This window comes from Rhopalosiphum padi, chromosome 2, assembly GCF_020882245.1.
Source record: "Rhopalosiphum padi isolate XX-2018 chromosome 2, ASM2088224v1, whole genome shotgun sequence".
Classification (NCBI taxonomy): domain Eukaryota; kingdom Metazoa; phylum Arthropoda; class Insecta; order Hemiptera; family Aphididae; genus Rhopalosiphum; species Rhopalosiphum padi.
In genome coordinates, this window is record NC_083598.1 from 3,310,963 (window position 1) to 3,324,679 (window position 13,717).

General features: G+C 26.9%; 1 protein-coding gene across 3 annotated transcripts; it reads right to left on the minus strand.

The window, feature by feature from the left end:
- Positions 1-761: 761 nt before the first annotated feature.
- On the minus strand, positions 762-13,464 carry LOC132920128 (choline/ethanolamine kinase). 3 transcript variants are annotated; one of them, XM_060982234.1, is made up of 7 exons: positions 12,833-13,464; positions 8,145-8,257; positions 5,388-5,604; positions 3,594-3,829; positions 3,264-3,513; positions 3,038-3,196; positions 762-2,471 (listed from the first exon to the last, which is right to left on the minus strand). In XM_060982234.1, the coding sequence occupies exons 1-7, from the start codon at positions 12,980-12,982 to the stop codon at positions 2,406-2,408; spliced, it is 1,191 nt and encodes a 396-aa protein (XP_060838217.1). In that variant the 5' UTR covers positions 12,983-13,464; the 3' UTR covers positions 762-2,405. The 3 variants fall into 3 exon arrangements, with proteins under 3 accessions (XP_060838217.1, XP_060838219.1, XP_060838218.1); XM_060982236.1 differs by lacking the exon at positions 12,833-13,464 and adding an exon at positions 12,118-12,277; XM_060982235.1 differs by lacking the exon at positions 12,833-13,464 and adding an exon at positions 8,329-8,443.
- Positions 13,465-13,717: the final 253 nt, after the last annotated feature.

The following is a 13,717-nucleotide window of genomic DNA, read 5'->3' on the forward strand; positions in this document are numbered from 1 at the left end:
CTATAATAATATATATTTACATCATATTATATCAACTTGTATAATTCAAAGTTTAATAATACCTTTTTGTTAATTATGTAAACGAGTAAAAATAGATAGGTAATATCACAAACGATTTTGCATATTATGTATAGTAAAATTCATAATATTAAAAAAAAACATAAAAGTATAAGTACCTACTAATAATTTTTATTTGTTTAACAAAATAATTAACATATTATCGTTATTTATTGTTTAAATAATTAATTTTGTAGATCGTATAAATTGGACTTAAAATGTCTATAAAAAATAACTGTTTGGTATACATGTATTTTCTAGATCTTATGATCTCAATATGAAGTACTAGTGAGGAATCTCATTTTAAATTTTTAAAAACTTAGTTTTTTTAAATTTCCAACTACAAACGAGACATATCTGTTAATGGATGTATAATAAATTCAAAAGTATTATAATTTCATTTCAATCTTATGTTAATCAACAAATGTGTCCATATCAATATTAATTCTTAACCACAAAAAAGTTAATACGAAATATTACATTTTTAACTTCAATAACAAAACAATATACACGTAAATTCCATGTATTTTTAAGATTTATGTTTTAAATATTAAAGAGAATATAACTTTTAACTATTATAGTATATAACAGTTTATAGTACAGATTATAAATATAAACTGCTTTTTTTGGATAATTTTGGATTTGAGAATCTATTGGAATACACAGCATTAAATTATGATTACAAATAAATTATAACAACAATATTTAAATTATACAAGAGTTTTTAATTAAAACTTAAATTTAAACACAAATATTATATAATAATAAAAAAAAAATTATAATTACTTATAACAATAAAGATTAAAACATAATAAATGTGTAGACGGTAGAATAATAGTAAGCCAGCTAAGTTTAGTTCAACCACAGAGAAACCATAGAATAAAAAAGTGTGACTGATTATAATAAATAGTAATATTAAATGAGGAACAAATAAAATGAGGAAAAAAAAATTAATATCTGCCCAACAACCCAAATTGTAAGGTATTCATATTATGTAATATGTAATTCAGTACATGACAAAGATATTTTTGATTTTGTATAAATTATGATGGGGTATATATAATAATAATAATAATAATAATAATAATGTAATTATAAAAATATGTGCAAACCCAACAAGCATCTTATTTTGTTAACAAAATATAATTGAGTTTTATTATTCGGTTATTGATTAAAACATATTCAAATCTTATATTTTATTATAAGTTATTTAATGTGATTTGATGAAAAATGGTGCAACCATTGAAAAATGTGTTAGAAAAATTAATGACGACAAATATCATATTTTAATATAAACTTGTACATTAATGAATCTACTTTTGTGCAAAAAAAATAATAATTTGATTAACAAATATGTAAATTTGCTTAACCAAGTGCAAACAGTAAAATATCAGATAAACAGATTTATTTAGCAGAAATTCAATAATTTTACATATGATTAAATTACAAAATTAAACATTTAAAATTTTGATATGTATGTGTTTATACTATATAATGTGTGTGTATAAATATATATTATATAATTTTTTTTGTACTTTTTTTATAAATAAGTTTAATCAAATTTAATATTCTTCAATAATAATTTACAAAGCCATTCATTATTTCTTAAAAATAACATAATATTTGGTTCTCTCTCTTTAATAAGTAAGGCAATAAACCATCAAAATGTATGGCTACTAACAAATAAATACTACAGGATAATGTATCTAAACAAAATAAAACCGAAAACTCCTAAAGACATAAATAGACATAAATACACAGTAAAAAGCCTTTAAGTTAAAAAAAAATAGTAAATCACATTTCAATTACACATAATAACAGCTAATAGGACACACAATAGCAATATATAAAAAGTACAGGATGGATTTCATAGTTATAATATTTAAATATGTTTAAGTACAATAATCACATGTTCTTGATATAATAATTATTATTGCACAATTTATAATTCAGTTTTTTTACATTATAAAATTTGTAACTTCACAAATTCATAATGATTATCAGAGTATGAGTACTTAGCACCAGAATAAAGAAAAATTGGTTTTCATTAATTTTACAAATGTTGAACAATATGAATAACAATAGATACTGGTCTTTATTATTAGTCAAAAATTAAAACTCTTGTTATAATTTTTAATACAACATAGATGTATAAAAGAAGCTCACAATATAAGTTTAAGAACACTTAAATAAAAATGATGTAAGTGAAAATGAAAAATAATCAGACTAATTAAATTAAGGACCAAACTTTTGAAATATAAATCAGTCTTCCCCAGAATATTGAAACATATTGGTCTACAATTAACCTATTCCTTTTATAAGTACTCAAAGTATTTCTGTATTACATACTATTTATTATTTATTAAACTTTCTTTAAGCTTAAAATATGATTTGAGCCGTTCTATTGCGTATTCCTAAAAAAAAGTAAAAAAATATGTATTATGGTAAAATGTTAAGTGAATTATTCAGCATACTTTTTGTTTTCTCTTTTTAGCCCATGTACAATATAGACTAAACACATACATGTAAAATCATTTTTTTTAATTTTTGGAATTATTATCTTAAAGTAAAATCACTTATTATTAATTTACAAAATGGTTTTTTATTTTTATAGTCAAATATTAAATCAAATAATAACAAAATATAAAACCTATATGTTAAACTCTTAAAAATAATAATTTCTATAATTTTTATACAGGATTTCATTCTAAGATTACATAAAAATCACAAAAAAAAACAATTTTATTCAAAAGTGTTTTATCAATATTGCATGTGGTTTGGATAGAGAAAACATATATTATGCTGTTATCTTCTTAAGAAATAATTGAAAATAATAAACTAAGCTTTTGATTAAAAACAACAAAGAACTATTAATCAAAGCTCAGGCAATTTTAAATGGTTATAAATAATAAAATAAATCTATTCATTTATATTAAGGAAAATTAAAAGAAAAATATAAATGAAACACAAAAATATTTACTCTGTATCCAAAAGTAATTTTTGACATTCGACTATTGACAATGCTCCATACACCCCAGAATAAATGTGATGCCAAAATAAAGTGATTTACTTCATTGAGTATCAATTCTATGGATTCTTCATTTTCCATACATTGCGAATACCGCTTCAAGAACTCAATCTAAAATAATCAATAATAATTAAATAAAAGTTGGTTAGTAAATTAATATTCATAAATCACTATTTACTTGTTGGTCTTTTGTCGGAAACAATTCTCGGTTAACTGAGTAATGTGGATAAATGGGATTTGTGTAATCATAAGTCCATTCTACAAAGTGGTTAGCAATATCAAAACTACGATAATTATATGCACAATATTCATAATCAATTAGGCATAATGATCGACAGCCAGGTTCATTTTCCTTCATTAAAATATTACCCTCTTGAAGATCGTTGTGGCAAAATACAACAGGTGACCTCAACTTTGACAAATGTTTTCTAGAATTAAAAAAATAACCATGATTCAGATATTTTTAACATATGATTGAAGTTAAATAAAACATGGATTATATTCATACTTAAGCCAGCGGGTTTCATCGCAGAGATTTATGGATAGTATCTGATCAAGCTCCATGTTGTCTCGTGACCAGTTTACATCTTTAATTGGCTGTTGTAACCATCTGTCCATGGTGTCCCATAACCACGTTGAGTCTTTATTGATTGGAATGTTGAGCTGATGTAATTCAGCCATTTTTTCTGCAATCATAAGGCTTAATTTGGGATCGCTTAACTCTTCAGATTTCAATGATCGAGCCTGTAAGATTTCATAGACACACAATATATATAATTTACTTAATATAATAATTTTATTCCAAACGAATGTCGTTTTAAACAATAGTTGACTTCTGAATGAAGTATTGGACGTTTTATTAATTTGTGTACTTGTTCTAAATCTAGGACAAAAATACATTAAATGTGAATAAAACATATCTTATACAATATAATTAATGTCTCTAAACATTCCTATCAAGTGCTTAATGTACTCAAAGCTTAACTTACTGATCAGCTATGACTATCATCATAATTTGTATATTGTTGGACTTGACCCACGAGTCTGAAATTTATGCTCGACTTTTAGAACAATATCAACATATTATCCAAAAGTTGTTAGAATATGTTATGTCAACGTCATTCAAGCATGTTGATATATATATATACATAGGTATATTTGCATTTTTTTTCATTTAAAACCCAAGGACGAGTACCGGTAAAATGACAGCAGTGGGCCTAAATTTTTAAATAGCCTACATTGAATGAAATATTTTATTTATATCTATAGCCAAATGGCAAGGAGCCACAGAAAAAAAAAAATAACTATCACTTAAAATTTATCTCAGTATTCAGTAACATTAGATGATTCAAAGGTTAGGTTATTAAGGAGTGTATATATAAATTATTTTAATCACATAGATAGCAAAATATATTAAACCAACTTTACAAAGCTTTTTGTTTTATAACTTAATTAATTAATAACCATTTCAAAAAATGAGTTGTATTATATTATAAAATTGATAAATTTGATTGAAACAAAATAATGGTGTTGGTGTAAAATAAATACATGTGTGCATAGATAAAACAATTATAATGAAATTTCGTTTTTGACATTTTCTGTAATAAGCCATTCATACTATATTGTAATAAATACGTTTAAATGTATCTACATCTAAGATTAGCAAAAATAAGCATAAACTGTAGTCAACACAATTAATTCAGATGAAAATGATAAAAAATATTATTAAAAGAAATTTTATTTATCATGTTCTTGAAATAAAAAAATATTTAACGGTTTTATTGTTATTCAATTATTTAATTTACAAATTTATAATTACAGTCATAATTTTTACAAGTTGCGCGTAAATCTATGAATTTGATCTTTGTATAAAGGGAGTTTGGTATATTAAGTCCTTACAAAGACTGAAAGATGTAACCTTTACAACAAGAATTCTGGTAATTTATAAGTAAAAATTTTATATAATAGTATTTAATATCGATTAAAAATATTAACGTATTTGATTGTATGTATATTATTTATATTTTATACATATTTGTTAGATTGGGCACTTACAATTTAAACATCAAGAGAATGTTATGCAGTTTAAAGGTAAAACAAAACGGCTTTTATATTTGTAAAATATAAATCTGGCTGTATTTTATTGGCTGTTACTCGTTTATACGTTTAATTGGCATTATTATTTTTTTTTTCATGGCAAACTAAATAATTTATTCACATCAAATTAAATTAACTAGTTCAATTAAAGAAAATCACAATAATGATGACTACTAAATGCATTACTGAAGGTGAACGAGCTTACCGGAATGTATTCTTCGAGACGGCCTCCAGGGAATATTCCATGCAACTTAGGCCCTAAACCACGCTCCGACAGCAATGTGAATATCACAGACTCTGTGATTATATTTTCGATAGCATTCTCGCCGTGCGTTTGTCCGTATAACCTCATCAATACATCCCGAGGTTCGGCATTACCTTTAAGTAATGTCACCCGATACAGCCAATTACTCAAACCACCACTGCAAAAACAAAAACTCTTTGTTACATCTTTGCATACAATTATGTACTTTACAAAACGTTAGAAAACATTAGAATGTACAGACTATTATTGAAAGCAAAATTAAAATTGACGATTTTTTATACATAGCTATATTAACCTATATATACTATTAAGGTAGAGTTAATTTTTAAAATAACAATTTAAATATTATAAATATTATGGATATTTAAAGGTGGACACGTTCGAAATTCGCTATATAATATTGTAATGATATGTTTTTTAAACGATTTTCCTTACATAATCATTAATTGCGTAAAATATACAGGTCTGATCCACGGAACAAGAAGCAGCCTGCTTTAAGCAGGATGTTAAAATTCCAAATTTAATTATTATGTAGATACTACACATTAAAAAGTTTTGGCTTTCTGAAAAAATAGCAGATATCCAAGAATAGTTTAAGAATACAAACGTAGTGTAAAAAAAAATTAATTATACAATTTAAAAATCAAGATAAAATATTTTATACTCATATTATTTTACTTTACATTTTGTTGTATTGCTATTTTGTCACATAACTAATGTTGATTTTGTTTATATAATTAATTGTGTATTGTGTGTAAAATAAATTAAAAATAATTTATTCAAATTTTTAAAATAGGTATAACTATAGATGTAATATATAAAAAATTCAAATCATACGTATACATTGTACATGAATATCGTCGGGCTTCAGTGCAAGTTCACGTGAATCAATTTTAAAAATTGTACCGTAGTAGCAGAATAATATCACAGTAATCTCATCAGCAAATATTTTATAATCACAATTGACTTCTGGTTTATCGTATTTACGAGTATATACTATTATTGTTAATCAATAATCAATAATATTATGATATCGGATTTAAATTACAAAAGAAACGCATTAAGCCTCGTTTACACGGTTTATTTTTGATGATTATTTAAGATGAATCACCCAGAGCGAATGAAAAATAAACAGTGGTAACACGAAAACATCAAAAGCTCTAATTCATATTGAACGATGACCGAAGTTAGGCAGTGTCGATGTTGAACTTTTGTTTACTGTGAATGATTCATCCGAAATGATCACCTAATGTAAGCCACGTAAACGTGACTTTATTATATAATACAACAACTTGTGTGAAAAAAAATGTACCTAATAAAATGTCGACATGTATATTTTATATACAAACATATTATAAATATGGCTTGTTAGGCAATAATAATTTATATTTTTTAATGTATCGCTTTTCTTTTTTTTTTTTGACGCCAAAAGATATATATTTAAATTTTATAATATATGCACAATGCATATTTGTTTTTCACCTGACGCCTAATAGCTTTAATACGCCAAATACGCGTATACGTGGTTGACTCCGAAACACACACGTCTTCTGTTATTGCGTCTCAGACAAACCGTCGTCTCCTGTGAATCAATATTATATGTATATATATATATATTTATATTATATATAATGTACTAACACGTGACTGAAGAATGAAACCTCGTAAAATTCCACCGCCACCGGTTAATAATACTGCGCCGCATTAACCTGCAGCAGTGCAGCCCTTCCCTCTCCCAGTCACTAAGCAACGATTTTGGTTTGTACTACTATTATAAAATATTATACGACGAACTTCACAAAATATTATAACTACATTATTTAAACCAAACATTTACGTAATAATGAACGTTATTGTATTCAACAATATATCATTATTATATATTATTATTTTCGTCTTTCGAACGAAATATATATTAGCATAAAAATACATGAAATTGCTAATAAAAGCAGAAAATAAGTATGAAACATAACTGCGTCTGGCGAGAGAATGAATTGTTCATTATACATTAGCCTGCTCGAGTATACTAAGTTAAAATTTTGAAAGTCTAAAAGAAAAATCAATTTGTTTATACACTTTAACAACTTTAAATAAATAAATAAATAATATCATCGTTATATATATATGAAATATTGAAAAAGACTCATTTCTAAAAAAATAAATACAGAAAAAACCTAATCTATGTATTTATTGACTACCTATCTATATATTATATTTTATATTATAATGAATAATCCATCAAATTAGAAGGAAATAGAAAAGACTAATACATTTAAATATACGCTAGTTAATATAATATAGGTATATTAATATATTTTTATTTAAATAAATTGAATTATTATAAACAGCCAGCGAATTCATAGAATCTTAGCATTATTTTTCTAAGAAATGTAATTATTAAATTTTTATTACCGATTTTTTTTCTATTTACAACAGAAAATATGTATTTTATGTTTTTTCAATCTATCGTATACAGTATATAAATATATTACTATTTAATACTGTTTAATATTTATCATACACTAGCTTACTAACTTAATCATGTTTTTCGTTTTGATTTTTATAGAAGTGGTCCACAGTCTGCAGTTTTAAAAATAAAACTATAAGTATATCATCAAGTATTAATTTAATTTTAGCCAAAGAAATTATATTGTATGAATGCCTAACCTAATATTTAAGATTGACGAAAATAGTTACCTAATTCGTTTTACGCATATGTCCTTAATTGTAATCTTCTTCCAGGATCCAGGTAAGTAACTCCTGCAAAGTCTGGTCGCCATTTCAAACATATCGTTGTATTGTGCAAGACCCTAAACAAAATATCACATTATGTAATTAATATTTAATATTAAATAAAATAGTAAATACACATACAACATACATAATATATTATATTATTGAGAAAGAATGGTATAACGGTCAACAAGTAGATACATAAAAGTATGTGTTTGATCAGATTAAATGTTTTAAGTATATAAAAGAATATTAATTTATCCAATTATTTGATTAAATAAGTTAAGTATAATTTTTCAATCAAATAAATTATGCAGAACGTGATTCATAGGTAGAAACAAAGATAAGAAAAATAGTTCAAAGGCTATTTTTTACAGTGTGTTCACTAGGTAACAAATAAAACATTTTATAGGTACCTATTTTAATACCATAGTAAAAATTTAAAATAAAACATGAAAATAGAATTTAAAATTATTTGTTTTTGTCCCAAGGTATACTACGCACATGTTCGATATCCGATTATATTATTTACCCGTACAATATTAATTTCATTAATTTTCGAGAAATAATTATCATGTTATGTCTTATGCATAATACACTCATTATTTTGAATAATTAATTTTATTGATGAAAAATATTTATTATATGCAGTTAATTTGTATTCAATTTTCAATCCATTTTCATAGTACCGTATTGAATGAAAATATTTAGTTTTACTGCCTCAAAAAGTGTGAACAATAAAGAAAATGTTTAAAAACAGTATAAACCTTATCACTGATATTTCGAAGAAAATACTTTTTAGGGGTGGTGTTTCTAATAACGAATTAGATCTAGTTGGTATTTTTGGGGGTCAATAGTAAAAAATACTAGTACTTTTTTAAGAATAATCTTAGTAGGTACTTTAAGTGTTCATAAAATGTTTATATCGATATATTTTAAAAATGTTTAAAATATTTTTTAATAGAAACTTTAAATTCAAATTAGGACAAAAATAGATTTTAAACAAAAAAACGAATTTAGCTATTTTGTTATAATTTAAAAATTGTGGGTATTAAAAAAGTTGAAACAGTAGAAACGTTTAAAGTATATTATTATATTTTACATACCTACCTAAACATAATGACATTTTCAAACACAATGTTTTCATCAAAAATTAATTCAACCTACTCTATTACTGATGGTAAAATATTTTTTTTATATAATTAATATACCTCATATAGTCTGACCATCTTCGCTCAGATCTTTTTTTATGTGCAATGGTTTATCATTGAATTCAAATTTAACACATACACAATAATACATTACAGTGACTTAGTACTGACTTACTCCTCAATGACGAGGTACACTTGTAACTTACTGTATATCAAAGCGGTTTCCTACTTATCCCTTTTTTAAATTTTAGTTCATTCAATGATTACTTTTAATTTGAGTGTTTAATATTTAGTACATTACTAGTTGTATAAGTCGATTTTACCCGGGAAAAAAATAACAAACATAAAATATGGCATTTAACTACGGTGTCTTATAATGTTAGTGTATCTACCTTAATTCAAAAAATATAGTTTTCTTTTCAATTTTCGAGGAATATGTATGCAAAAATTGGTTAGGTAAAAATAAACGTACATTATTATTTATATATATTAATCGATATATTTTTATCGTTTCAAATAATTTTAAATAATTTTTTTAACACATGTAGGTACATTACATTATTGAATTCATCGTTTATTATATTTTAGTTATTTTAATCTTAACGTATTAATACATGTATGATAATAATATGTAAATATGCAATTAATAAATGTCAAATTTTGTACTATAGAATTTTTTTTTTTTATATCATGATGTACTTCATTTTGATAAAATTATTTAGTTATAGATGATTGAACAAAATTGTGTAATATCAGGCAATATTAATCATTTACGACCAAAGTAAAATAACTTCAGAGGTTTTCTGTGATTAATAAAAACATTCGTTAATTACTAGAAACGTTTTTTCTTCACTTTGCTCAAATACATAATATAATAATCAAGCGAGTATTTTATACTTTTTACAGCTATTTACACAAATTAATATTAAACAATACACACATTATTTTACAATAACGTTTTAAACAATATTTCAGCTAAATATTATACGTTGGTTTAACTATTATAACAGTTACTTCCTTAAGTAATTATCGTTAATGTAAATTAGAGATGGACATTAGAAAAAATTAGGTTTTTGCTTTATCGCATAACCTGCGACTTGCGAGTAAAAATATACAATTAAAATATTAAAAATAAGTTTTATTAGCATATTAAATCAAATTTCTATCGCTATCATGTAATAAAAAAAACGAATCGAAATAGTTTTAATATATCTATATTTAACAATAATTAATATTTTATCACTGTTTGAATCAATATTTGAAAAATATATACTTAGTTATACACGTATAATGTACTAAGTACCGGGAACATTTAATAAAGAATAATAACAATATTATTAGTATTAGATACCTACAATAAGAAATTGTAAATATATTGTACATTTTAAAATGCTCATAACTTGCTTCAAAATCAAATAAGATTCTGGACAATATGATTAAATTTAAATTGTATAATAGGTCAATTCCTTCTAGCATTAAAAATAACAGAATACAATTCTTCTGAACATAATATTGTCTGTTATGCGTATAAACTGAGATGACAAGTGAATACGATGGCCTCAAACTTGTATATGTGTCAAATTCATGAAATATATTTGTTTACTTAAAAAAATAGATATGTTAATTATATATTTATGACGTATATAATGTAGACGTTTCAGCGTGCAAAAACAGACTACATTATAAATAGTTATATGTTGGTAGCACATTGAAATTTTACAATAAATATAAAAAGTTAAAAATTATTTTAAAACGAATAACAATTTTCCAAACAACTAATTCACAAGGAAGTACGCATCTATTCATTTTATGTTGACCTAGGTAATAGTTATTCAAAGTACAATGGCCTTGCGATCAGTATTTACTGTTTAACAATTTGAAGGGTTTGCCAGACGTTTAGATGTACTGCCTAATACCTATATATATAATTTATATATTAAAGGGCGTGCCAACAATCTTGTTAATTTTGTGTACTTTAATATTAAATAATAGATACTCTAAAACCAAATAAAATATACATAAAAATAATTTTACAAATATTTTTTAATTAAATACATTACACGTCTGGATGTTAAAGATAAATTATGATAAATAAATAAAAATATCACTTTTTATATTTTGACCTATTTATGTTGTGTTAAAAAAATAGGAATATCTGATTTCCTTGCTTTTATTATTTTAAGATAATCTCTTAAATTTTAAGCTAATGTTGTTCATGAATATTATCAGTTCATAATCCTGTCCCAAACCGTTTCAATTACCATCATGGACGAGATCAATTCAAAATCCGATTTTTAAATTACCAATTTATTTTATAAACAAAATAACAAATATACAGTAAAAAAACTAGTTTTATAATAAGGAACATTTTTATCAAAGGTAGGTATTTTCTTAATGATCTCTATTTAACATATAACATTATTATATTCATTACAATACTAGGTAGCAATTAATAAAGTAGTACTATTGTAGATAATCACCATAACTGTACAGAATTTCGAAAAAATATAGCAACCAAAGATTGAATGATACAATTGTCAATTTGTTGACGCTTTCAATTAAGTACATCTTATTTTTTACATCTAATTTATTCTTATTCGAAATGAAAAGAGCTATAAATATTAACCCATCACCCATCTAATATTAACCCTACTCAAAACACTCATAACACTGGTCGTTTCTCGCTGCGCAGAACAGACACGATGCGGGTTTAACATTAATATTATTCATTAATTTTTATAGTCAATAATAATATATTTCAAACGATAAAACCGATGACACATTACCGATGAGTGATGAGTGATGACGAATACCAAATGAATATTTTATCGACGTTTCAATTAAACTTGCCTTGACCGATGAAGACTCGAGTTTTGTAATTGTTCCCAACAATAATAATAGAGTTTTTACTCGTTACAAGTATATTTTAAGTTATAACTTAGAAAACAATATATTAATATGCATCGTACAAAATCAATAGATAGATATTTCGACTTCCGCGAGGCTATCAACCGAAAATATAGGTCACCGCCTCGCATAATAACGTATCTACCGTAACTTTCACGCGCCTTCGTCTACCGCCGTTACGGAAAATTGTCGATTTTTTTTTATCGTCGAGGAACGCTTTGTAAATGCGATTTTTTCATTAATGTCTCAATAATGATCAAAAATAATCGCCTATAGATCGGACGAATGATTTAAATCTAACCTAACGACGCCGGTATGGGGCAAAAAAAATTTAATATAAATCCGAACACGGAAAGGAATTAAAACGCGAGCGACGTGGTGACGCTCCGGATATGGAGCTGGAGTCCAGGACAATACGGCGCCAGTCGCGCCGGCGCGCTGCTCAGGGCCGGAGGTTCTCAAAATTCGCCTCAGCGCTCAGAGTAGACCCCTCTACCCTAACGCAGCCGCCGTACAAACACGTCAATCATTATCAATTATCGTTGTCGTAGTCATCGTTATTATCGTTATCGTTATCGCTGTTATCGTTGTTACCTGTTTGTCGGCACCGTTAACACCCATTTTGCCGGCGACCACTTTGTACAAACGGACGGCCACGGCGATGACGAAATTCTTGGTCTTGAAGATGTTCATCCGCCGGACGAACGGACGTACGTTAGACACGAGTCGCTTGCTGTCGAACATCAAACGTGCACGTGTCGTATACTGCGGCCTGGCGGGCGGCGAACGAGATGGATCGGACTCGTCGGTCCTGAGATAATATTACCACCGTCCGCCGGTACGACGGATGCTATGGACAGTATAACGACGCCGGTTTTGCCGAAACGTCGACGTTGGATTGAGTGCACGCGTGTGTGTGAATATGAAAATAATAACGAAACAAACGTGTTCGTTTTATCGAAACGAAAAGTGGAAAAAAAAATTTAGAGAAAAATCAATGAACGGAACAGTTATTTAACTTTAATAAGCAATAGCGTTGAGCGGGGAAAAGGCGCGATAACGACGGACGACCGCACCGATAAGCGGCTGGAACGAAATTGATGGACTATTAAGTTATGCTCCTGTAGGTACGTTGCTCGCGATGTGCAATATACCTACAGCAGCAGCAGCTGTCCGATGCGTGACGTCACGCCCGGGCGGTCGTCTCGTCGTCGGTTTTGGCGGCGAAGCGGCCGAGGGCCGCGGTGCTGTTCGTGTGACGACGGCTAAGCGGCGCGAACGCGGGCGGCCCCTGGCGTGCATACCGGGAATCTGCGTGCTGCGTTTGTTGAGAGTTCAGACCACGTAGACGTAGCGTGGCATAAGCGCTTGGTGGCGCACGTCGGCCCGCGCGGTTTAAGAGCGCGTCACACCGGCAAGGTCTCCGCAGTCGAACCGTCCGTCCATCCCTATAATAATATATCATATTATATTATTATT